At 43.6% G+C, this 27,438-nt stretch overlaps 1 protein-coding gene across 4 annotated transcripts in view; it reads right to left on the bottom strand.

The window, feature by feature from the left end:
- Positions 1-24,747, bottom strand: part of MCUB (mitochondrial calcium uniporter dominant negative subunit beta) — an 80,184-nt gene extending 55,437 nt beyond the window's left edge. For 2 of the 4 annotated variants that reach the window (XM_053923354.1, XM_053923355.2), the window contains exon 1: positions 24,477-24,745. In XM_053923354.1, the coding sequence (XP_053779329.1) occupies positions 24,477-24,572 (96 nt within the window). In that variant the 5' untranslated portion in view covers positions 24,573-24,745. Of the gene's footprint in view, positions 1-24,476 lie in introns of all 4 variants that reach the window. The other 2 variants (XM_053923352.2, XM_053923353.1) reach the window with 2 other exon arrangements.
- Positions 24,748-27,438: the final 2,691 nt, after the last annotated feature.

The raw sequence follows: 27,438 nt of genomic DNA, 5'->3' as shown, positions 1-27,438 counted from the left end.
TCCACACTGCCCTATAGTTAAGACATTAAGGTGAAGAGGCCGTCACAAAATTGTGATTTGGCTTCTACAACTGTAAAGGTGAAGGTTACTGCTAACCTAAATAGTTTTTAAAAACCAACTCCTTAAATGGCAAGCAAATGAACTTTTGGGATCTGCCCCTCAGGGGGACTCTTTGCAACTCGCTACAAGTTTCTATACTTGAGATCATTTTACAGCCACTAACCACTTAGGATTTTTCTTCTAATTATTTCAAATCTACAAACTGAAATAGGTACAAGTACAAGTTTTCATTTCTACTGGGATAATTTTTTCAGTACAAATTTTAAAAAGCAAAATTACTACTTATAACATCTAAGAAATACTTCAGAATTTAATTCACTTACAAAGCTTCCAGCACAGGCTTGTATCTATTATTTTTATATGTACTCATTTCTTAGAAAAACTTAGAGTATGATCTCTAATTATACAACACTCAAAACATGGCTTTATAAATTAGTCATTTAATCACTGATTCTTATTAAAATCTAGAATATACCTTTTAAGAGAATACTCTCTTTTCCCATAAACTTTGGTTTCAACCTGTTATAAAAGTAATTTTTAAAAAACTGATGTGTCTTTACAGGACTTAGTTCATTATTTCTTCTCTGATTTTCCATTTTCAGTCAGTGTTCAATTATTATTTTTATTTTGATTTAATTTCTGAATAAGTTAAAGTGGAATATAATACATAAATCTCTTCTCTGAGGCTATGGTCTGGAATTTTGCACTGACCGTCGCTGCCTTTGAGTGAATTTACAAGGCAGCTCCCCGCCCTCAGACTCATGAATTTACCTGTCCACAATGTCTCCAATGTAAATGCCCCCTCTTAGATGTAGCGCCCTTTAGTAAGTACACAGCTCACAAAACTCTACGTGGTGATCCTGCTTTGCTTTAAATGTAAGGTTTAACCAGAGTTCCGACTAAAATATGCTTATGGAGGGAAAGTAGAAATCAATCAACTGCTTACTCATGTTTCTAATCCAGAACTATGCGTTTCAAAGTACAAAAGGGTCACACATGGTCCCTGACCTCCGAGACTGTCCAGTTTAAGTGAACTGTCAACCAATGGCTGTTGGGGCTAATTCAACGCCAACAGGAATGGCCAGTCTGGTGCAGTGAAGAAGGAAACTTGATTCCGTGCAAGCAGCTCAGCTGTGATATAGCAGGGCCGTGTGACCAGCGGGGCTGGGGGACAGCTCCGTAGGGCCCCAGCTCAGTCATGAAGCAACGCGGCTGCGGAGCAGCATGGCCATGAGGTGGCTCTGGGGCGAGGCCCCTCTCCGGCTGGACAGCTCTGCTCTGCTCCTCACTTCTCAACTTTCAAGAACTATATTAAAATGGGCTATTTTATGAGTACTTAAAAGAACAGCTTTAAAATTTAAGACACCGGACTATTTTCTTTGGTGGGGGACGGGAGCCATGTACTAGTTTAACTATAACTTTGCCATAACCTGCCTCTAAAATATCATGTTGACACAAATTGTCTTTTGAAGTTCCTTGACCAATATCTCGGGATTATCTGAAATCACTGACTGACTCTGCAAAACAATTAAAGTCTCCTTTAACTAACTGATGTTAATTTACTGAATTTCCTCTTTGAAAGTCCACTACATCTTTTGAAGGAAAAAAATAAGGCAGTTAATTTGGACCTTTATTCAGCTATTTATTTATTTGAAAAAAAATTTTAAGGGTTTTAGGAAACTACACTTTAACATCATAAAAAAGTTTCCACATGAAACTAGTATGCTAGGTCATCTTTGTGGTGCATTAAAATTTAATCTCACAGCTCTTAACAGAATTCAAGTATCCATTTCAATGACTATGAAACAATCAAGTGTGTCCAAAGGTCTTTTTCAACTGAACCAGCATAATCAAAGCCTGAAAATATATTGTTTTATATTTTCTTTTCAAAGAGAGAAGACACATGGACAGTAAAGCAGAGCTGTTGGGAGCGCAGGCCTGGTTTGAGGCTTTGCTGCTTCATCAGGTGCTCAGCAATGGCTAACGTGGGTGCCCATCTCCCAGGGCTTCGGTGAGGGGCTATAAGATAATAGAAAAAATACGTATGTACACATAACGTCCCTGCCTCTGGTTCCTGCAGAGCCCATAAACCCTTGGAATTCCTAAGTGATAAGAGCTCCAGCAGCATCTCTTGTTCTAGTGTGGCAACTCTGGGTGGGCTCCAGGATGGGGGTGGTCCCAGAAAGACCAAGCCATGGTTAGAAGCCTGGAATTTTCAGTCTTACCTGCCCCCATCCTCCAGAGAGGGAAAAGGGGAAGAAAGCTGAGTTAATAATTGATTGTACCTATGCGAGGGGAAGCCTCTATAAAACCCCAGAAGTTCAGGGTTCAGAGAGCTTCCAGGCTGGTGAACACAGCCACACCACAAGGGTGACACACTGAACTCCACAGGGACAGAAACTCCTGCACTTGGGACCTTCCCAGTGTCTCTCTTCACCTGGCTGTTCATCTGTATCGTTTATCATAGACTTTAATAAACTGGTAAATGTAAGTAGATGTTTTCCTGAGTCTATGAGCAGCTCTAGCAAATTAATCAGACGTGCAGTGGGTGTCCTTGAACTCTCTGATCTATAGCCAGTTGGTCAGAAGCACAGGTGATAACCTGGGCTTGCATTTGGCATCTAAATGTATGTGGGGAGGAGGGCGGCAGTCTTGTGGGACTTGGCCCTTAACCTGTGAGATCTGGCCCTGCCTCCAGGCAGAGTGTGTCAGAACTGAGTTAAATGATGCCCAGCTGGTACTGGAGACTTGACTGTTGTTGTGGGAAACCCCCCCACACATTTGGTGACTGGAAGGATCAGAAGTGAGTGTGAGTAGTAGTACAGAGACTCACAGTGAAGCAACACACAGAAGGGAAGAACTGAGTATCTCCCTACAGAGGAAGGTGGAAATTGAGTTCTTCCTTATTACAGAGACTGAGTGAGGTAACTGAGCGTCCAGCATAGGCTGTGTATTAGCTATCATTACGTATAGTAAACGAAAGGAGGGCTGACTTCAACAGCTGCTCGTATACAAAGGAAAACAACACTGAGAAATTTGACTTTGAAAAAATTAGCTTCTTCATTAAAAATGATTTAATAAAGTACCTGAAGTCTTAGCCTGGATCAGTAAGACAGAGAATTCTGCAATTTTAGTTTTAAGGAATGTGAATGTTTAAAGGAACAATAGGACCTGGTTTCTGAGTGACTATCTAGCCGGGCCCTCCCCTCAAGGTGGCCTTTGGCCCATTAGCCCCCCACTTTCTCCCCAACTCAGCCCAGTGTCCCTGCACCATCCCTGTGCTTCCCCCGCACCCCCACCTCTGTGAACACTCCTTTACATACAAACTCTCCTCTAATTATCCTTATCTGAGTGACCCACCTGTTTCCTGCCAGGACTCTTGAATTATACAATCACTTTGACTCTCACTAGCAGCCCGGAAGAGTTCTCACATCATGACATGCTTTACGCTTTGGATACTTATTACCTGTTTTTCCTTGCAAATTTGATAGGTTAAAAATGGTAGTGATATCCATTGCACTGTCGTTTTTGCACTTCTCTATCAGTGATACTATTTTTCATATATTTATTAGGAATTTTTAGTTTCCTTTTCTAAGAATCATTTATGTTCTTTGCCCATTTTTCTACCAAGATCTTAGTGTTTTTCTTAGAAGTTTGAATGACCTTCACATATATTTGTCATATGGATGAAAGCAACAAGCTTCTACTTGACTTAGTTTAATTAAGCAACAATGAGATTCACTGGAAGGAAAGGAATGTCTCTCATGGAGCCTGAAGGGAAGGATCGGCGAAGCCTCGGGAATGGGTTAGAGCTCGGGAATGAAGAGTCAGGTTGAGGCTGCAAAGTCCTCCTGATCCATATTTCATTTCCCCTTTCTTGACATGTTAGTATCATTCTGCTTTATCACTACGAAACAATGTTCATTGCTTCCTGGTCCGCATGGTAGAAAACGAGAATTACCAATCAGCTCCAACTACACAGCTCCACTCTTCAGAAGAGCCTCCAAGAGAGATGGCTATCCTAGACCCAATTCCAAATTCTTAGGTCAGGGACAGTTGATGAAAGTCATGTCCCACTAAGACAGCCAACTTTGCTGTAACTGTATATTTAAAAGTAAAGCTACCAAAAAAAGCAAGATGACTAACAGAGACCACAAAGGTGTTTTCTAAAGTTCTAAAACCAAGAACATCACTATGCTGAAATATAATAGTAGTAGTTGTAATGGCTACTCTTGTGCCTATGAAAGACCTTTTCTACTGTCTAATAGCTTTAAATAAGCAGGGTAATTATAAATATTAAGATATTTCATCCTGAAGCAGTTCCAAAGGTCCATTAAAGTAATGGACCTTTTCTGTCCAAGAGAGTTCACACTTTGCTATTTCCACATTAACTGCAAGCACAGCAACAACTGATCACAGTGCCTAGTCACGGGCACAATCTTAGACTTCACTAATTAAATGGTGGCAGTCCCGCTAAACTGAATAAACAAATGAGACCTGGATTCATTACACACGTGGAACACCTGTGCTTACGCTCAAATGAAGAACAGTTACAAGGAGCACACCTGTGCCACTTCCAGGCGAAGCCTCACAGCAAACACTCTAATCCCAAACCTTTACAGAAAGAATAAAATCACATAAATAATACTACAACAAAACCTTTTGCCATCTCTGGGCCACGCTGGAAGAAGAAGAGTTGTCTTGGGTCACACATTAAATACATTGTGACACATAATCACAAACAAATCTCATAATGTTTTAAGTAAATTTACGATTTTGTGTTGGGCTGCACACATAGCCATCCTGAGCCGCATGTGGCCCGCGGCCGCAGGGTGGACCCCCGAAGCAACCCAAAGTTTTTTCCTGGTGGGGGAGGCAGAGTAAGGAGTGGGAAGAAAGGGATGCACACCAGTGGACTAACTTTTAGCCAGCCAATCTGCGTTCATCCGTCTCCACACTTCAGCAGTGTCTGACTGTGGCAGACCGGAGACTGCGTACCTAGGAGACCTCACAGAACGTTAAGTGATGAAAGGGACCTTAGGTCACCCCAGCTGACCTCCCATTTTTGATCTGGACCTGACCAAGGTCCCTACAACTCTACTTCTTGGTTTCTCAGTAATCCACCCCTGATCTTCCTATCTATTCACTCTAACTTCCTCATGTAAGTCTCATATCTTTTCTTTTTTTTCAGATCTCTCTGACCTAGCTCTTTCCCTTTGCATTGTATTCTCTCTTCCTGGAACATTCAAGTGCTGTTTCCCTGATTTCTGGTCTAGACTACAGCACTGTATCAAAGTGACCACTCCTCCATCAGTGCCCCCGCCACGGTGTGACCTCTGTCTCCCACCCCATTGTGGCCGCCCCAGGCAGGCCATGCTTCTGAGCGCAGCCGCCACTTCCAAGTACTGCACAGGTGCTGCCTCAGCCTTCCTGTGATGGTTACCAATTTACTGCTCGAAAGCTCCAAATTCACCCTTCCTGACTTTTCTGTGAAAGTGGGTCTGGGCCCTTCGAATACTTTTCCTTTTCTGGTCGGCACTCAAGTTTTGTTAGTAGAGGGCACTGGAGAGACACTGAGGGAGGGAACAGTTTTGCTTTCTGGTTCTGGCGTGTTCACTGAGCAAGCTCCTGCAGCACCGAGCCTTCCCCAGTGCTCTTCTAGTTCCTGCCTGAGTTCCACTAGCAACTTAAGAGCCCTGTATTTTAAGCAGTAGTCTACCCATTGGTGAATGGTCGGTATATATACAAATAGTTTAAGTAGAGCAGTGTGTCAGGAGCCACACTCGTGTTCTGGAAGTCCAATGTTCATAGGTGGTGGCTTGTGGATCAACTGGAACTGCTAGATTCTCTGCACATGACTAACTTTCAAGCTACAATTTATGCATCCTACTTTTTTTCTTCATTAAGGGAAACTTTGGCCCTGGCTGGGTGGCTAAGTTGGATGGAGTGTCATCCTGTGCACCGAAAGGTTGTGGGTTTGATTCCCAGTCAGGACACACATGTAGGTTTCAGGTTTGATACCAGGTCAGGGTACATACAGGAGGCAATCAATCAAAGTTTCTCTCTCTCTCTCAAATCAATAAACATATCCTCAGGGGAGGATTAAAAGAACAGAGAGAGACAACCTCTGCCTTCTGTAGCAATGCTCGATTGGTTTTCTTTTACTGCTCTTACAGCAATGGTGACACATGCTCGCCAAGGCCAGGCTAACCAGCCACAGTATGGAATAGGCATAATAAGCCTCCAGAAAAAGATGACAGTTCTATAGGACCTAGCATGACTTTATTTGTTTTGACCTTGCCAGACCACGCACAGACACAGTTCATAATGTCATACTACATTCTTATTAGTGATAATATTATATATTTCTAATTATATATATTTCCTATTACAGTGGTACCTTGGTACTCATTATTAATCTGTTCCAGAACTCGTGAAAAATGTCAAAACCGACAAGTACCAAAAGATGAAGCATGTTCTCTTCCAGGGTAGCATCGTGACTCATACAAGTTCTAGCAAGTGTGACAAGTCCTGAGCAAGCTCCAAGTGCTGAAACATTTTTTTCTTGTCAAAATGTGACAAGTACAGGGTTTGACGAGTTCTGAAGCCAATGAGCACTGAGGTATGACTACATGTACTTTTATATATTACTATATATAAAAAATAGCCCTTTGGACAACTCTTTCATTAAAGTGTTATTTATGTTTCACAGACAATTATATATAGTGTCCAAGTTCAAGGAATGTATTTATGGCAATCTAATCATTCCATTATATAAAACAATAATTATATTGAAGTACATGAAAAGCATTGGAGAGGAAAAAAGTTCTAATATCTCAAAGTCAATCAAAGTTGTGCATTTAAGACTGATCAACAGTGATATCCAAGCCTGGCAAATTAAAATTTAAAAGCCTGTATATAAGCCAAAAGGATTTAAGGCACATTTTTTTCCTAAAGCAGAGTTAGCACACTAGCATCTTTTAAGCACCCTAAGTATCAATTTAAGATTGCATTTTAAGACTGTATTTATAACAGGCTAGCCTACAAAATGCCACTAAATTCATACACTAGAGATGCATGATACTTTTTTAACTTCTACTTTGTTCCGTTAGCTATTAATCACTACAATTTCTCTAAAGGAAGTCCTTTCCTAGAACCATATCATCAGCATCTTCTCTCAATAATACCGTATTTTTTGGGCTATAAGACGCCCCCCCAATTTGGGAGGAAAATGGGGGTGCGTCTTATTGTCCAAATGTAGCTTACCTGGCTTGCTGTGGGCGGAGGGGTTAGTTATTAAATATTTTACCATATTTTTTCCCTCAAAAATTTTTTTCCCTATTTTCCTCCTCTAAACCCTAGGTGCATCTTATGGCCCGAAAAATACGGTACTTCTTTTCCTCCTGGCCAGGTGTCATTGCATAAACTTGAGTTCTGGCTTCAAACTCTAATTGAACCATCAGAATTTATTTCTTCCTCCCACAGCTTAGAGTGTACGAGTGAGACTACACCCCTTCCTATTAAGTTACAGCCTGGAGGGCAGCTCATAATGAGCCCAACGAGGTGTCAAATATTCCTGTTCCAGCCCAAATTAAAAATGCCACATTTTCACCATTTCCTTTTTAAATTTTCCAGAAAGAAATTAAGTTTCCCTGTTTTCCAATATCTACTGGTATGGAACACATATAAATGAAGCTCACCAGAGCCTTGGACATTAAGTGCCCGCAAAAGAGCAAAACTGTCCTGTTTCTGGCCAAAGGGACAGAGGCAGAAACAGCTGAAGTCCACTAAAATCCATTCTCCCCTCTTCCACAGTAATTGGGTTTTAGCTGGAATGTGGCTCCCAACCAGGATAACATCTGTCGGTCCCCTTGTAGCTAAATGTGGCCATCTGACACATTCAAAGAAAGAGGCAATGGAACATTAGCACACATCATGCGACATGTAATAGGACTTCCAGGCCTAGCCTAAACACACATTCTAGGCTCTTTGGACTTTGGGAGCCATATGTTGGAGATGACAGAAGAGCTGGTCAGCATGGGTCCTTCAATGACTGTGCAGAGCAGAGTTGCTGCTGACCTGAAAAGGTCACCTCAGAACACTTCCCGAGAGAAAAAATACTGGCTTTAAAGAATGTGGAAGTGTAATTATTGTTGAGTCTTTTGTTTCAGAGACATAGCTTACTCTAGCCAACAGAAATAGCAGAAAATTCTTTAAAAAAAAAAAAGGTTTGGGAAAGGAAAAGGGAGGAAAAACATATATACACTAAGTTCTAATGCTGGGTTCAGATGAAAGACAACATGTACCACGGTCTAATGATAATTCCAAAGAGAAACAAACCTACTGAAGCAAATGCCTGTGCCAGGGCACTGCCTCTCGAACACTCCCTCCCCAGTCTTCACCATTACCCCCACTGTGTCACTTGTCCCATGGTGATTAGAACTCACCGCAGGCTTCTGATTGCTTCTCTGACTTCGGGCAGCAACTCATTACCTTAGTCTCAGCCTTCCCACTCTCTTCCTTCTTTCATACCTGCCAGGCACTGTGGCCCCGTAGTTATGCCCTAATCTGCTGTAGCCCTGAAACATCTTTATATCTTCCTCTTGTATTTCCATTGTACCAGCTGTTGTTATTCCAGCTTCATACACAGTAACCATGACTTTGTGATTGGTCCTCATTAAAGCACTCACTTCTCTACATACACTGCATTGCCGGTTCCAGATTCATCTTCTAAAGCAGAATCCATTACTACTGCCCAAATCCTGGTCCAGAGTCTACAGACTGGAGGCTGGCAAACTAGGGCCTATGACCCAAATCTGGCCTACTGACATTTCTGCATATCAAGTTCCTTGGAACACACACATGCCCATTCATTTCCATTCTCTATAATTGCTTCTGGACCTTTATGGGAGATGTTTACCAGCACCTGGGCTAGACCAACATCATTGTTCATAAAGATGGTGGCAGCTACCTTCTTAGGCCTCATCATTTAGCACCACTATAAGCATCTGTATGGGCAGAATAAGAAACTCAAAGAACACTTCCACTCAAGACAGTAGCATAGGTAAATATGGCTCGCCTCCTTGGACAACCACATCAAAATTACAACTAAACTATAGAACTATCACTCAGAGCCATCAATAATTGAGTTAACTGGAAATCTGACAACTACAGAATTAAAGAAACCACATCCATCCATACTGGTAGGAGGGTGGAGACACAGAACAGGCTGTTCCCATATCCACATACGGTGGATAAAAATTCGGGAGGGATATCTCCAGGGCAAGGAGTCCCAGTCCCACACCAGGCCCCTTAACCCAGGGTTCCAGTGCCAGGAAGGTAAGTCCCCCAAACTTCTGGCTACAAAAACCAGCAGGGATTGAGTCAGTGGAAGAAACTGTTGCAGTCCCAAGCAGTTCCTCTTAAAGAACCCACACATGGACTTACTCGGACTCATTCCCTCTGAACTCCAGCACCAGGGTAGAGGCTTCAAAGGCACCAGTGGCATATGGGGAGAAACTGAAGTGTCTGGCATCAAGGCAAGAGCTGGGGGACAGCTTTCTCCCAGACAGAAAGGCAGGCAGAGGCCACTGTCCCTTTTCTGAACCCTCCCCCCATGAAGCCACAGAGACAGCAGGTAGGTGCCATAACTGAGACCCCGTCAACCTGGCTAACACTGCTTGCCCAACCCTGGAGATTTCTGAGGCTCTGTCCCACCCAACTTATGGGCACACTCAAGCTATGAAAGTTGTCTTTTCCATATGAATGGCTGGTCTTGGCTCATGCTTCACAACTTCCTAAATCCTCTCAAAAAAGCAACAAACAGCTTCAGCAAGGCACTAGCTCCCATACCTCTTGCTAAGTGGCCCCAGTGCCAGCACTAGCAGCAGCCAGTCTAGATTCATAGTTTGGCTTGCCTGGGAATCTCAAAGCCCAGCACAAGAGCCCATAAGCAACCACCTCAGATTGCTTTATTGCTCAGGCAGGGTGGTCCCAGGCAGAACACAGTGGGGACTGACCTTGGCCTGCACCACCCCGGAAACCCGAGAGCCCGTCACCCAGTGCACAGCTACAGATCACATCAGAGCACAACCACCCTGACCCTGCACAGCTGATCCTCCATGGAAGGCCTCTGCAATTGGTATAAGCGGTCACAGCCAGTCCTTGCAGCTGACTGGACTGGGTAAATCCCTCCCATTGACCTGCCAACAGCAATCAAGGCTCAACTACAAGAGGAGGGTGTACTCAGCCCACTTGAAGGGCGTACCTTGAGTACCCAGCTTGGGTGATAGTGGAGGAGGCAGTGCCACTGGACCATATAGGACACCTACTATATTAGGCCACACTACCAAGTCTGGGAGTCATAGCAGCTCTACCTAATACATAGAAACAAACACAGGGAGGCTGCCAAAATGAGGAGACAAGGAAACATGGCCCAAACGAAACAGAATAAAACTCCAGAAAAAGAACTAAACAAAATGGTGATAAGCAATCTATCAGAGTTCCAAACACTGTTATAAGAACGCTCAATGAACTTAGTGAGGATCTCAACACTATAAAAAGGATCCAGTCAGAAACGAAGGATACACTAATTGAAGTAAAGAACAATTTACAGGGAAACAACAGTAGAGTGGATAAAGCTGAGAATCAAATCGATTTGGAACATAAGGAAGCAAAAAAACAACCATCATCAGAACAATAAGAAAAAAGAATCCATAAGAACAAGGATAGTATAAGCAGCCTGTGGGACAACTTCAAGCTTTCCAAAATTCATATCACAACAGTGCCAGAAAGAGAAGAAAAAGAGCAAGAAATTGGAAATCCATTTGAAAAAATAATGAAAGAAAATTCCCCTAACTTGGTGAAGGAAATAGACATGCAAGTCCAGGAAGCATAGAGAGTCCCAAATGAGATGGATGCAAAGAGGCCCACTCCAAGACACCTACCTCATAATTAAAGTGCCAAAGGTTAAAGATAGAGAATCTTAAAATCAGCAAGAAAAAAGCAGTTAGTTACATACAGGGGACTTCCCATAAAACTGTCAGCTGATTTCTCAAAAGAACCTTTGCAGGCTAGAAAGGTTTAGCAAGAAATATTCAAAGTCATGAAAAGCAGAAACCTACAGCCAAGATTGCTCTACCCAGCAAAGATATTATTTAGAATCAAAGGCCAGATTAAAAGCTTCCCAGACAAGAAAAAAACTAAAGGAGTTCATCATCACCAAATTATTATTATATAAAATGTTAAAGGGAGTTATTTAAGAAAAAGAAGATCAAAACTATGAACAACAAAATGGCTTATAAATACATGTCCATCAACAATCAAATCTAAAAAACAGACTAAGCAACAAGAAGAACAGAAACAGAATCTTGGATATACAAAGTATTTTTTTTTTTTTTTTTTTTTTTTGGGCTTTATTTTTTTTTTATTTTTTTTTAAATATATTTATTGATTATGCTATTACAGTTGTCCCATTTCCCCCCCCACTCCACTCCATCCTGCCCACCCCCCTCCCTCCCACATTCCCCCCCCATAGTTCATGTCCATGGGTCATACTTATAAGTTCTTTGGCTTCTACATTTCCTACACTATTTTTACCCTCCCCCTGTCTATTTTCCACCTATCATCTATGCTACTTATTCTCTGTACCTTTACCCCCCTCTCCCCCTCCCACTCCCTTATTGACAACCCTCATGTTCTAGTTGTTTGCCTAGTTTGCTCTCGTTTTTGTTTTATGTGTGGTCGTTAATAACTGTGAGTTTGGTGTCATTTTTACTGTTCCTATTTTTGATCTTTTTCTTAGGTAACTCCCTTTAACATTTCATATAATAAGGGCTTGGTGATGATGAGCCTCTTCAACTTGACCTTATCTGAGAAGCACTTTATCCTCCCTTCCATTCTAAATGATAGCTTTGCTGGATATAGTAATCTTGGACGTAGGTCCTTGCGTTTAATCTTGGGTAATGTAATTATGATGTGTCTTGTTGTGTTCCTCCTTGGGTCCAGCTTCTTTGGGACTCTCTGAGCTTCCTGGACTTCCCGGAAGTCTATTTCCTTTGCCAGATCGGGGAAGTTCTCCATTATTTGTTCAAATAAGTTTTCAATTTTTTGTTCTTCCTCTTCTCCTTCTGGCACCCCTATAATTCGGATGTTGGAACGTTTCAAGGTGTCCTGGAGGTTCCTAAGCCTCTCCTCATTTTTCCAAGTTCTTGTTTCTTCATTCTTTTCTGGTTGAATGTTTGTTTCTTCCTTCTGGTCCATACCATTGATTTGAGTCCCAGTTTCCTTCTCATCACTATTGGTTCCCTGTACATTTTCCTTTGTTTCTGTTAGCATAGGCTTCATTTTTTCATCTGTTTTTCGAATAGATTCAACCAAGTCTGTGAGCATATTGATAACCAGTGCTTTGAACTGTGCATCCGATAGGCTGGCTATCTCTTCGTCGCTTAGTTGTATTTTTTCTGGAGCTTTGAAGTGTTCTGTCATTTGGGCCATTTTTTTTGTTTGTTTGTCTTGGCGCGTCTGTTACTTTAAGGGGCGGAGCCTTAGGTGTTCACCAGGGCGGGGTAATGCTGGTCGCTGCGCTGTGATGCTGTACGTGGGGGTGGGGTCGAGAGGGAGCAATGGCGCCCGCTTCACTCTCCTCCGGATTTCAGTCTTTCACTCCGCTACCCACAATCAAACTGGGCCCCTCTGGTGCTGGTTCCCGAGTAAGTGGGCCTGTGCACACTCTAGGCCCCTGTGGGTCTCTCCAACAACCTCTCCTGTGAGGCTGGGAGTCTCTCCTGCCGCCCCAACCCCCAGGGGCGCTTTCAATCAGAGGTTTGAGGCTTTATTTCCCCGAGCTGGAGCCCTGGGTTGCGCAGCGGTCTGCTTCTCTGCCCGCCGTTCGTCCGGTTTATCTGTGGGCGAATGTGGTGCCGCAATGTGCTATCCGCCACTCTGCCTGCCCCACTCTCCGCCACTCTGAGTCCGGCCCTCTGGGTTTATCTGTGCAAATGTGTGACCGCAGGGTCTGCTAGTGCTCGGACTGCCTGCGCCATTTGTCCCACACTCCGCCAGTCTCAGTCCCGCCACAGCCACGTGAGTCCTCTCCACCCCGGTGCCCGTCTCCGCCCCTCCTACCAGTCTGGATGAATGATTATTTTCTGTTTCCTTGGTGTTGGTCCCCCTTGCTGTTCGATTCTCTGTCAGTTCTGGTTGTGCGAGGAGGCGCAGTGTGTCTACCTACGCCGCCATCTTGGTTCTCCGGATATACAAAGTATTTTGATGGTTCCCAGATGGGTGGGGGTGGGGATGTGAGGGAAATGTGTGAAGAGGTGAGGGGATTAGTAAATACAAATAGGTAGTTATGGAATATCCATGGGGATGTAAAGTACAGTATAGGAAATGGAGTAGCCAAAGAACTTATTCCCATGACCCATGGACCTGAACAATGGTGTGGGGATTGCCCAAGGGAGTAGGTGGTACTGGGTGGAAGGGGGCACAGGGGGAATAACTGGGACAACTGTAATAGCATAATCAATAAACTACAATTAAAAAAAGAAACACAAACACATAAAATGCCTGAAAATATAAAAGATATAAGACACCTGCACTTCAGAAGTTAGGAGAATAAATGGGGGAGGCTGGCCTGTTGGTGAGATTGAAACACAAAGCCCTGACACAAGGGAGAGTATACCAGCACCAAGTGAGGAGTAAAATGAGTGAAGTACACACAGATGTAGGGAGGAAATACAATTTCTATCTAGTAATCGGGAAACCATTTATTTGTGGAAGTGGTCAACTAAAAGCTAGCCTTTAACTGGACATAGAATCGGTGGGTGACAGGTAGAGGCGGCACGAGGGAAACTGTTAAGCTCTATAAAGCACATTACATCCATGTATTGGCTGTTGTTCTATTTCGTGCCTGTGGCTTCTGTAGCATTGTTTTCTGAGAGCCCCCCAGAGCATCCATGTCATCATGTCTCTGCTCTTCTGCTTTAACCTCTCCAGTCAGAGACTTTTGGCTGGGCTGGTCCTCCACTTGACATAATAAGGCACAAGCCAAGCTGCGTTTAAAAAGAGACCTAAAGCCCTAACTAGTGTGACTCCACTGGTTGGGCGTCGTCCTGCAGAGCCAGAAGTCACCAGTGTGATTCTCTGTGAGAGCACATGCCTGGGTTACGGGTTCAGTCCTTGGTTGGGGCACACCCCAAAGGCAACAGATCAACATTTCTCTCTCACATCTATGTTTCTCGCCTTCTCTCTCTCCCTTCCCCTCTCTCTAAAAATAAAGAAGTAAAATCTAAAAAAAGAGAGACCTAAAAATACATGGGACTCAAATAAGAGATATGTTTGCTTTTCTAACAGGTAGGCAGTTGAGGTAAGACAACAGTAAGGTTATCCAGGGATCCGGGGCCCTTCTATCTAGTTGTTCCACCCTCGCCTAGAGGGTTGTATGCCCCTGCAGGGTCCAGCTGGCTCATTTCTTCTACATATGTATTCTAGCCCATGGCAGGGAGAAAAGGGTGGAAGGGAGAAATTACATTCCTAAATAAGGATGTAAACTAAAAGTTGCACTTCTGTACCGTGGAGGTTATTATCCAGGACTTGGTCACATGCTGGCTACAAAGAAGGCTGAAGAATGTAGCATGTAGGATTGGTCCAATACACCAGAGCTGGAATATTAGTTATGCCTCAGAAAGTAAGGCTAGGACCTAACAGGATTGCATGTGTCTTTCAACATAACCCATCCCCAATCTAATGTGTTAATGTAATGTCTCCCAAATTGTATCCCATGGGCCACTTTTCTGGGTGAAGTTACTAGGAAGGTTTTAGAATAAAAAAGGTCCGTGATCAACTTCTTTCTTACTCTCAGATTGTGCCAATGCCCATTAGCAAAGTAAAGTCCTGGAAGTCTGTAGTAAAGAAATCTACTTAATTTGGTGTGGCTTTGCCCAGAATTATTCAAACTAATAAGAACAGAGATTTTGTTTTTTCTAGAAATAATTCTTTACAGGATAATAGTTTGTGACAGTTTAATGCAATAAACATAAGTCCTGTAAGATTTTAAGACACTGTCTTTCAAAAATTCTCATCCTAGTCAGACCGAAGAGCGCCCTCCACAGGGAATACTTCCTTCAGCCTGCTCAGACTGATCGGAGTTCTTACTGGACCCCCAAACCCACTTCGGGCTCCACTCTGTGTGCTGATGCCCAATCTTCCCACTCAAATATGTCTGCTAAACCTTGAGCCTGCTCTCAGAGCTTGGTTGAAGTCTCACCTCTTCTCAACTCTTCAATGTTCTTTCCCTGAATCCTTTTAGTATTTATTGTCTCTGATGTTTATTTGATCCTCATGAGCCAACTGGAAACAAGCTTTCAGCAGGTACTTACATGAGCCACCACAATTCCTCCACTGGAATCTCAGGGCTTAGATAAAAGGCAAAACCCCAGCTCCAGGCCCAGCAAAGCAGCAAAACCAGACAAGAGATACCATGGCTGGCATTAGGACCAGCTGCACTGACTAACGACCCCCTGCCCTGGCGCTGACCAATCAGTACAGACCACAACCCAGAAAGGACACACTGGAAAGCTGATGAATATTCTACTGGGATCCTCCCCTGAGACCTCCAAATAAATACCCCCAAAATGGAGGACCCAGCCTGACTCTCCTTGGAGCATATCTGCTTTCCTTCCCCTTCCCCCAGGTGCATTTTCCTTGCCTCTCTTTCCTAAGCTCCAGGAGCCCTTCTTTTGCCTCTGTAACTTGTTTCCTAAGCCCGTTTCTTCTATGGCTCACTTCTCTGTGACTTTCTAAATAAACTCTCATTAAAAAAAAAAAAAAAGGCAAAACCCACCCTTGGGGAAAGAAAACTGTGGGCAATTAAAATGTCACAGACTAGGACTTAGCTATGAAGAACCCAAAGCATGAGAAGTGGCATCCCCATGTGAAAGCAGACCACCCTCACCAGGATGGGGAAAGAGAAGCCAAACTTCCCATCAGACCATTTTTAGGAATCAAGCTGGAACCAGCTCTTGGAGTTGGTGAGGGTGGCAGCAGCACATGTAATAGCAAAGGCTCAGGTAGCACCTGGAACCTCCGTTACCATCCTGCTTATCCATTTTGCCCCCAAAACCTGAAATATTGGCACAACGGCCACAGTCCCTGCGTGAGCCTTACAGATTTTTAAGAAGTCCCTATTTACATTCAAAAGCCTCAGATTTTAGGCTGTAAAAGTAAAACAAATAAATGACAAACTCTATATGGGGTTGTTATCCAGTATGTGAACATTCAACCGTATTCAACAAATTTTGCTGTACATCCTCCTTAAGGGCCACCCCTGACCCATTCCCAGGCACTGGGGGACCAGTAGGTGATAATTTCACTGACAGTCACTCCATCCTCCAAAGGAGAGTATGCTCTGCTTCTGGATAGTAATGGAAGCATTACTGCAGGAGAAGACCTGCTGTTTCCTAATCAAAATTTATATTCCTTTGGGGGGGGAGGTTATTTTACAAAAGGTTAACTTTATATTTTGCCCAGAAGTTGTATCTTACAAATAGTCTTTTTATAATTGATTTTTTAAATGTTCTGAATTATTTAAGTTTTAATGATTAAGCATTTAGTACTAACAAATAATTTTTGGCAATCACAAAACAGCACTTCACAAATGTAAAACCAGTATGATCTAATACTCTGAGCCCCATTTAGCGAGCCCTTGTCTGTGGAGACAAGTGTCACCTTCCTGAGTAACCATCCTGAATCAACACCACACTTCAGAACAGGTGAGAAGGTACTCATCCGACAGGCTGTCCTTACAGAATTTGTTGTATTACATTATGTTAATTGTGTCTTTCAAAAATCCTCATGCAGAAATATAGCAATTAACGAAAATATGGTTTAAGACTACTGCTTTCTTTTCATGAAAAATACAGTATGTATACAGTTGATTTTGGTTAACTTTTTAAAAATCTCCAATTATTCAAGGCTTATATCATAAAAAGTAGATTAAAAGGCTTTAGGTGACCCCCTGGCTAGATTAAGTGGAAAAGAGGAAACTGAGAAGGTAAGACCTGAAGAGAACACACCATTGAGGAAGTCTATATAATATTTGAGTCTTCACCATCCATTCACTCATTTCTGTACCCGACAAGCTTTTCTTACGCACCTGCTGTGGCAGGGCAGAGGCCATCAGAGAAGAGGAGAAATAGTGCTGGGAGAATCCGGGGGCGGGCAGGACATCACAGAAGCACAGCTAACTATAATGCATGGTAAAACGAGGTGAGTGCTGAAGTGCTGTGGGAGTGAAAAAGAACGTGTAACTCCTGCTGGCCGAAACCTACAGAAACCTCATCAAAACTGGGGTAGGGCGGGATGAGGGTGCGTGGGCACTGGGACTCAGCCTTGGAGCAAGAACAGAATTCAAGAGGGTGACCGAAGGAGACAACGCTGCCTAGGAACACCATAAACACTAAGCGCAAGGGGTGAAAACACACGACCAGCCATGGGAGGAGGCGTCAGTCCAGCAGGGCTGACTGTGGGCTGCGAAGGCATGGAACACGAAGTGAGCCTGGAGGGCTGAGGCCAGAACCGGATTTCTGAATCGACCGCAGCGTGTTCACTGTGGCTTCACTAATAGCGAAGCTGTGACGGGACATGCACAAGGTCCTAAGAAGCCATGCCTTTTCCTGAAAAGTATAAATTGCTTTATTATACATTATCTGAAACTTTCTGAAAGCAGAGTTACAGAAAGGAGTTATCAGACTATAAAATGTTACAAGAATATCCTCTAGCAAGGCCTTAGTCAGCCAATGCCATGTTGATCTGTTTGTGAAATGTTTTCTAAAAGTAATTTTTTTCCAGGTAGTATGGTCACATTACTGTCAGTCTCTCTAATAAAAATGCTTATATTCCAGCTGCATTACCAGCAGAAAGAGCAGTTAATTTATCAACACCCTTTAAAATCCCCTCTTTAAGTATCCTACGCAGACTAAGAGGAAAACGCTATACCAAAGACAAACAAAATATTTAGCAAAAAAGACAGCCAAAAGTGAACATGAACACACAAACATACATACACACTACGAGTCAGGAAAACAACAGGGATTTGTCAAAAGGAGTGTCACCTTCTTCCTTCCCCCAGTCACGTTCACGGCATTCATTATTCACTGTTAAGCCTACGAGGCTGAAAAGAAGCTAATTCATCTTTAGGTCCCAGAACTGTGATGTGAGCAATGCATTCATTATAAAAATATTCCTACCACATCTCTCAACAATAGCTAGAGTTCTCAGTGGAGCTGAATATAATAGGATTACCACCTGCGTCTATGGCAGGTGTACAAACCAAATCACCTACTCAATCTTAATATCTTAAAACTCATAGTGTGGGCTCATCCTTGTCAATATTGAAGACTTCGCTCCCTAAAATTTGACACAATATGTTTTGCACATCTGTCAGTTTCTTGATATGAGATTTAATGTTTTATTTCACTTTTTGTTTCTGCTCACAGGCTACAGATATTTCAACTCTAGTTCCATCTCTTTCTTGCCTTTCTTTCCACTGTTCCCTATTTCGTGCCCTCAAATCTATTCAGAGAAATTCTCTTCAGTGGGCGGTGTTTACAGTGCAGATTTCATACATCATCTCTCAGCAATATTCTAAATCCCAGACAAAAATCTAATTAACCTCAAAAGAGCTGCCAAACAAAAGCTCAGACCTGTAACTAAGGTAAAAATAATTTAAAATCAAATAACACCATTTTTCAGTTAACAAAATATATAGGAAACTCTCCGAATAAAGAGATTTACAGGCCTTGGCAGTTGTCCCAAACGATATTTTAATTCAGGTGGGGATCGTAGAAACAGGAAGATTTAGGGCAGATGAGGGTAGTAAGAGGAAAAAAGGCGGGTGAGAGGGGAGTGAACAACTTCAGCACAATCACATTTCCTTTAAGAGAGCCAGCATCAAAATTAAATTCTTACAGCAATTCGATTCAATGCAATCGATACGGGGCACTTTCTATGGGCAAAACACCAAGGAAACTACTTGGACAAGAAAGAGATTGGTTTTCCACACTTTGACCTGCAACTACTTAGAATATATTTGTTCAAACATCAAAGCACTGATTTTTAAAATGTCTTAAAATCTTATTCATGTATCACTTTTTCCCATTAAAATGCTATTACAGAAAAATGGACGATGGCACAAATGGAGGGAAAAATGAGGGCAGAGTAGATGAAACCAGGAGTATGGCAAACACATTAAATGCATACCACAAGGTCTCTCACATTTTTTAGAAGGTGCGTCTAAAATTTGACCCCTGATCTTCCTGGCAGCAAGTGCAGAGAGAGAACGCCCCTGGCTACGTACTTCACTGTCTGGACCAGAGAGCCCACATCCGCTCAGGAGAAAGTCAGCGATTCTGATACTAGACAGCAATTTGTCCCTTGAGTCCTTTTAAAGGGCACCTTTTATCTGTCCCGTTTCACAGGGATGTTTCTTAGGAGGGATGACGATGTGGAAAATTCAGTGAAAACATTTGGGCTGGGGTCCAATACTACACAGTCTAAATAGCTCAGAGAACAGGGAGCTGGAATGTTTTGAAACCCAGGAAAATTAATACTGTGGTAAATTAAACAGGATCAAGAAAGAAGACAGCTCTAGAATACGTCTTATATAATGCTGTTTTATTATACATTGGTATACAGCCTGTAGGTTAGCTGAAAGTGCCTATTATGTCATGGTTTTAGGGTTCTAATGCTAGACACTCTTGGATCAGCAACATTTCACACACAGACACACTGATAATAACAGGAGGGAGTATTAGAGCGAAACTTACGACCTGCTCACCCAATCGAATACATTTTGATTTCTTTTAAAAGGGAAAAGTTATTACAATCACTAGGTAAAACTACCACTCTACTGACCATCTAAAATCATAAAAGAGAGGATTTTTCAGCCATTAAGAGAACCAATCTGACACGGACAATACTGTATTCAACAGCATACTTATATCCCCTGGTAAAGTAACAAAACGGAAATTTTATACATAGAAAAGACTTTTGAGACCAATTAGACAAGTGCCTTTCTTTTCTTTTTTTAAATCATTTTTTATTGTTCAATTACAGTTGACTTAAACAATACTGTATTAATGCCAGTGATCAGACATTACATAACATATGAAGTGGTCATCCCAATAAATCTTGAGCCCATCAGACGCCGTACATAGTTACGGAATATTACTGACTACATTCCCTGTGCTGTACTTTACAGCCCCATGACTGTTCTGTTACTACCCATGTGTACTTCTCAATCCCTTCTCCTTTTCACCCATCCCCCCGAACCCCTCCCATCTGGCAACCATCAAAATGTTCTCTGAATCTGAGTCTGTTTCTGTTCTGTTTGTTCATTTATTTTGTTTTTAGATTCAATTGTTGATAGATATATATATTTACTGCCATTTTTATTGTTCATATTTTAGATCTTTTAAAAATTTTCTTCTTCTTAAAGAAGACCCTTTAACATTTCGCATAACACTGGTTTGGTGGTGATGAACTCCTTTAACTTTTTCTTATCTGGGAAGCTCTTTACCTGTCCTCTAAGTCTAAATGACAGTTTTGCTGGATACAGTAATCTTGGTTGTACGTTCTTGCTTTTCATCTCATTGAATATTTCATGCTGGGTTTGGCGGTGCCCAAGTGAGGCCAAGCTAAGAACCAAGGCCAGCTGCTGCTAGTACCAGGCCTGGAGCCATTTAAGGAGAGGTATGGGGCAAGCCGATGCCAGATGCTGCTTGTTTGAGCAATTTTAGGGCACAGGTGGCAAACACAAGGCCCACGGGCCAAATCCGGCCCTCCACCTTGTTTTACCCTGGCCGGCGCCTTGTTTCTACCCGGCAGCAGCACCAGGCTCCTTGCCCCTAGTTAAGGAGTAGTTACATTTATACAGTCCTAACGTTACATTCAGCCCTTTGAAGGCAACCACAAGGCTGATGTGGCCCCCAGTGAGAATGAGTTTGACACCCCTGTTTTAGGGAAGTATGAAGTGTGAGCCAAGATAAGCCATTTGTATGGAAAAACTATTTGAAACATCTTGGGTGGACCTGCAAGTTGGTGGAGTGGGGTCTCAGGGAATCACCAGCTCAGAGCAAAGAGTCATAGTCAAGTTGATGTAGACTCAGATATGGTGCCCACCTGCCAGCTCTGTGGGGCAAGGTCTGAGAAAAGGAACAATGGCCTCTGCTAGCACTCCTGTCTGGGAGAAAGCTGCCCTTCCAGACTCTTACCCTCATGACAGACATTTCATTTCTTCCCCGTTGTGTCCCTGATGCTTTTTTTGAGCTGCTACCCTAGTACTGATGCTCGAAGAGAGGGACTCTGAGTAAGTCTATGCATGGGCCCTTTAAGATAAACTGCCTGGGACTCCAGCCCTCCATCTCACTCAGCCACAATCCCCGCTGGTTTTTATGGCCTGAAGTTATGGGGACTTTTCTTCCTGGCACTGGAACCCTGGGCGGGGAGGCTGTTGTGAGGCTGGAACCCCTCCCTGCTCAAGGGGGGCCTCCAGAGCCGAGATATCCCTCCCAATTTTTATTTACCAAGCATGGGTGTGGGGCCAGCCATTCTGCATCTCTGCCCCTCCGACCAGTCTTAATGTGGCTTCTCCTTCACACCCTTAGAGTTGGAGGACTTCTGTTCAGCTAGATTTCAGGGAGTTCTGAATGACAGATGACCTATAGTTTAGTCATAATTTTGACCAGGTCCCTTTGTTTTCAAATCAGGCCCAAATAGACTGAATGACTTGACTGGGTGCACAGGGCTAAGTGGTGGCAGGGCCAGTCTGAAACTCGGTGTTCCAATCAGATTAACACCAACTAACTTAGACGCTCATTTCTCTTCTGTGATGTAAACGCATTTAGTTTATACAGCTATTAAATCAACTAATGTTAGCTTCAGGTTTTCTACCTTAAGTCCCATAAGTACCTCATTCAACAAATACTTATTACCAAGATACCGAATGGTTTCCTAGCTTAGTTTGCTGCAAAATAGCACAAATACTGTTAAACTGCAATAAACAGTAAAACCAAAATAAAACAACCCAAAACAAAAAACCTAGTACTCATACCGAAGTGTCAGGAGGATGGTAATGTTTAATATTTAATGCACAAGCCTGTCTAGAATGACTGTGAGACCGCAGCATCAAATGTCTTTTCTATTAGTGTAAGTACAATCACCAACATGCAACCAATCACTCCCCTCAAGAGAGAGAATACAATGTGCCAGTTACAAGCGCTAGACAGAATGGTAGGAAAGTGTCACAGTGACATGTCTATGAAATTCAAAAGATGAAAACAATTTGTGAATGAACATTTGGTGGTGGGACCTAAAACAAGACATGTTTTGTTTCTCGAAGTTTAAAAAGGCACACTTCACACTTAAACTTCTCTGCAAAGTATACTTGACTGTTTTTTAAGTTTTTAACATAGCTTATGTAGGGACTCAAATGCTATATGGGGTTCTTGAAATCATATTAGGGAGTTTCTCGAACTAAACAGCAAAAAACTGAAATTAAGAAAGGTACTGTCAGACCAGGGCTTTCTATCGGAGAGCCAGGTGCCATAACCATTCAGAGCGGAGTCCTGCAGGATGGGAAGGCCAACAGGAGCCACAAATTACACTGACAGCCGTGCTGACACGCACAGGTGCTTCCACCAAATCGTGACCATGGGCACTAGGCCAGCCTTGGACAAATGTAATGCAACATGTTCCTGCTCTCTTGTGCTCCAGATGTAATGTGTGCTCTTTAAAATGCAATTTTGCTACACAAATCAATTTCAAACTTTCCCCACAAAAACACTGGCGTACCTACCATATGAAGAATGAAAACTGTGTATTTTTCAAAGTTACTAAATTCCTATAAGGCACACTCATAATTTCAGAAAAGGCCAATTATAATCAGGAGCACTCACTTGAGATACTATTAATGACAACTCATTGCAAGCTGTCAGGTTGCAAACATCACTGGGCTTTTTCCCTGCGCTGCAGTGTGCTATGTATGGCACTACCCTAGATGCAGCATCAGGTGGGAAATCCGGGGGTGGGGTGGGTGGGGAACGGCTTAGACTGATCATTTGAGGGTGGGCGGTTTTGGGTTCCATAAAAATTCTACTCAAAAATGTTGGATGTAATAAAAAACCGAATCATTCATTTATGTTTAAACAGTGTATGGTGAAGGGTATTCCTTGTATTGTGTTGTTTTACTGCTTGGTATATGTTTGACTGTAAAGTACTACACTTATAAAACTACAATTTACAACGTGGGAAAGCCTATCTCTCCAATTACCCTATTAAATGTACCATTTTACATTGCAAGGAGTTAGCCCCTTTTCCTAGGTATTAGTTATATAATACGTTTCCCCCATTCTTTCAAACATAGGGAAGGCATTTTTAAAATGCAATTAAATATTTCCTGCATCAATCTAATCTCTGAAGCCCTGAGATAGTTGCAGGAAAAAAATAAACAGGAAGTGAAAGTGAAAAGACTATGGCATTGCTTTCTGCTTTTCTTTCAAACTGCACAGCTAAAAGATAAAAAATATTTTTCCCTTCGACAACTGAAACTAATCTGGGGTGGGGGGCGGGGGTGCTTACAAACTACAACTCAGAAACTACGTCCTTCGGAACCACACACGTGGAAGGCTCTTATTGAAAGGCTGTTTTTACTTAGTGGGCTGAGGTCGGGCTCCTTCTCACAGCCCCAGTAACACGCGGCACCGTCCCCTGCTTCCTGTGTCTTTTTCAGTGCGTATCCACTCTCCTCCCTCCTCCAAGCAAATGGTCCACGCAGTCCGTGGGGCCATTGTGTCGGGCCAACTGTTACTCACAGCGCACGCTCATGATTCACCCCGCTCTGCTCTCGGAGCAAAACGCGAGTTATTTTTCCCTCTCCCAGGGAGGGGAGGGGCTCGCGGCTCTCAGGATGGAAACGTCACTCCGACCACGGTCCCCACTGGAGCAGTCAGACCTCTGGGCCTCATCGTTAGCCCCCTCGTTAGCCCCCTCGGGCATCGACCACCCAGCTAGGGCACAGCGGGCTCTGAAACTTCACTCCGGATCACGGTCCGGACGCGGAGAAACCTCCTCCCGGGGCATTTTGCTTTCCCAGGGCCGCAGCCCCAGGGTCCCCGCATCCCAACCGGGCCGAGGTGATGACCCGCGCGCCTCCTCCCCCCTGACCTTTCCTGACTTCGGCCCCTGGCGTGACCCCGGCCTCGCATCTCCTGCCCCGCGACCACTGTCGGGTCCTCCAGCGCGCGAAAACGAAGTGAACTTCCCGGCCACTCGGCTTCCATTCCACAGCAGTGGCCCCCCAACAAACTTTTCCAGCCGCCGCCCCTGCCCCCGAGACCACCGCGCGGAGCCGGCTGCCTTACCTGGGGCGTCAGCGGCCGCCGCCCCGATCGGCCCGGGGTGCTGAGAGCCGGCGGCCGCCGCGGGCGCCAAGACCCGGAGACCCTCAGGAGCATCATCCTGCCTGCGCGGGGCTCCCTCCAGGTCCGCGGGCCTTGTTGGCGTGGGGCTGCAGCGCGCTCGCCGTGGGCGCCCCGCCTCGTCCCGCGCCGCCCCCCTCCCCCTCCCCGCCCGGGGCTGGCTGGGCGGGCTGGAGGAGGGTGTGCCGCTCTTCCACTTCTCGTCTGTGCTCACACCCCAGCGCGAGACTGTTTTCTCTCCTCCGACCAAAAAAAAAAAAAAAAAAAAAAAAAAGTGGGGAGGGGGAAGAGGAAGAGCGCGAGAGCTGAGCGCCTTACGCGCCCGGGGTTTCGAGGGCGGCGCGCCGCCAGGCAGTCCCCGCTCCTCCCGCGGGAGCCCCTGCAGCAGTCAAGGACAGCGGCCGCCCGCACCTGGCGACCCGGAGAGCTCGGGGTCGGAGCCCGCTGGCAACTTCGTGCTCCGACAGCAGCCCTCCAGCCCTGGCCACTTAGCTAGTTGGTTAGAGCGTCCTCCGTCGGGATACGCCGACGGTGAGTGTTGATCCCGGGTCAGGGCATATACAAGAGTCAAACAGGGGGAAACAACAAATCGAGGTTTCTCTCTGCCGCTGTCTCTGGCTGGCTGTCTCTGTCTCTCTCTCAAATCAAGTACTAAATATATATATATGTATGTATGTATGTATGTATGTATTTAAATATATATTTTTAAGAGCAAAAAAGGGGGCGGGGGACGTCACAGTTCTGTCGAGTTTGGGCCTCTGGGCCCCTTGCTGATCCATGCTGCTGGTGACCGCTGGGGGTCGCTCTCACCGTAAGCCCGAGGTCCATCTCTGCCTGGCCTGAGGTGTCCTACCCACCAGATGGTGGCCCGCCCATAGCTCTTTGAGACCGTCCCACAACCTAACTGGCTTCTCTTTTGAAGCACGCTTTTAATTGCTAAAGAACTGGAACTTAGTCTTCCCAACACCTGGGAAATGTAATGCTTTGTTTTAGACACTTTTTTTTTTTAAGATCCTCACCTGAGGATATGTTTTCATTGATGAGAGAGAGAGAGACAGACAGACAGAGACAGACAGACATCCACGTGAGAGAGTAACCTCGGTGAGGCGTTGAAACCGCAACCCAGGTGTGTGCCCTGATCGAAATGGAACTCAGGACCTTTTGGGATACGTGAGGAAGCTCCAACTAACGGAGCCATTTGGCCAGGTCGTCTTGGAGACTTTTTGTTCATAAAAACAAATATGCATCAACCATTTAAGAGCAACCTAATCAAGCTATCACATAGTTTACTTACAGTAAGATGTTAGATAAAACACACAAGGCCCGGTTATATTTGAATTTTAGATCAACAACTAATAATTTTTTTGTAAGTATGTCCCAAATATTGCATGGGTCACACTCTTTTTGAAAAGAAATACGAAATATTTGTGATATACTAAAATATTTGTTGCTTATCTATAATTCAAAGCTGGCAAACACTGCAACAAGTAGCAGATATCTCCCGATGATGATCTTTTCTTGAAAAAAGATGGCGATTTCTATGACAGCAAAAACTTTGTCAACTCAAAGACAGAGACACATGTGTTAACTAGCATTTGCGTTTCAAAATACAATTGCCCTGGGCAGATAGTGACATGGTAAACATTAAGTCCACATGGGAAGGTAATTTACCAGAGTACTTTCCTTCTATTTTAGCTAGTGCTCCAAATGAAAGAAATGAGTTTTATGTTGACTATTGTGAATAATTCTGAAATGAACAGTGGGAGCACAGATATATTTATAAGATACCGATTTCACTTCCTTTGGATATATACCCAGGAGTGGGATTGCTGGATCTATGGTAGATCTATTTTTAATTTTTTGAAGAACCCCCATAGTGTTTTTTATGTGGTTGCTGCAATTTACATTCCTACCAACAGTGTACAGGGTTCCCTTTTCTCTAATAGCCAAGATATGGAAACAGCCTACGTGTCCATCGAGAAAAATGGATAAGGAAAATGTGAGATAGCTCCCTTGCACTCTCTCTCTCTCAATCTCTCTCACCCTCTCTCACCCTCTCTCACCCTCTCTCACCCTCTGCCTACATGCCTTCTTCCCCCCTTCCTTTCCTCAGGCACGTACCTTTTCTTCCTCTCTTCTAAGCTCCAAGGGCCCCTCTTCTACCTCTGTAACTTGTTTTCTGAGTCCACGCAGCCCAGCTGGCTCACTTCCTCTACGTCCGTGAAGATAACAAACAAACAAAAAGAAAATGTGATATATAACCATATATCCTTTATATGTTATATATTCTCTATTATCATATTATATGCTATTATATACCAAGCATATATATACCATGGAACATTATTCAGCCATAGAAGAAGGAAACCCTGCCCTGGCTGGTGTGGCTCAGTGTACTGAGTTCCAGCCTTTGAACTAAAAGGGTTGCTGGTTGGATTCCCAGTCAGATCACAGGCCTCAGTTTTGGGCCAGGTCTCCAGTAAGGGGCGCATGAGAGGCAATCACACATTGATGTTTCTCTCCCTCTCTTTTCTCCCTCCCTTCCCTGCTCTCTCTAAAAAGAAATGAATAAAATCTTTAAAAATAAAAGCGGAAATCCTGCCATTTGTGATAGAAAACATGCATGAACCTGGAAGTCAGTATGCTAAGTGAAATAAATCAATCAGAGAAAGGCAAATACTATGATCTCACTTTTATGTAGAATATAAATAAGTCAAACTCATACAACCAGAGAATAGAGCAATGGTTGCCAGAGGCTGGGAGATGAGAAAAATGGGGAAAGTTTGGTCAAGGGATACACATTTTCAGTTATAAGATGAATAAATTCTGGGGATCTAACGCACAGCATTGTGACTAAGTGAATAATACTGTAAAATATATTTAAAACCTGCTAAGAGAGTATATA

This window comes from Desmodus rotundus, chromosome 4 (assembly GCF_022682495.2).
Source record: "Desmodus rotundus isolate HL8 chromosome 4, HLdesRot8A.1, whole genome shotgun sequence".
Classification (NCBI taxonomy): domain Eukaryota; kingdom Metazoa; phylum Chordata; class Mammalia; order Chiroptera; family Phyllostomidae; genus Desmodus; species Desmodus rotundus.
This window is presented reverse-complemented; position numbering and strand designations above follow the sequence as displayed.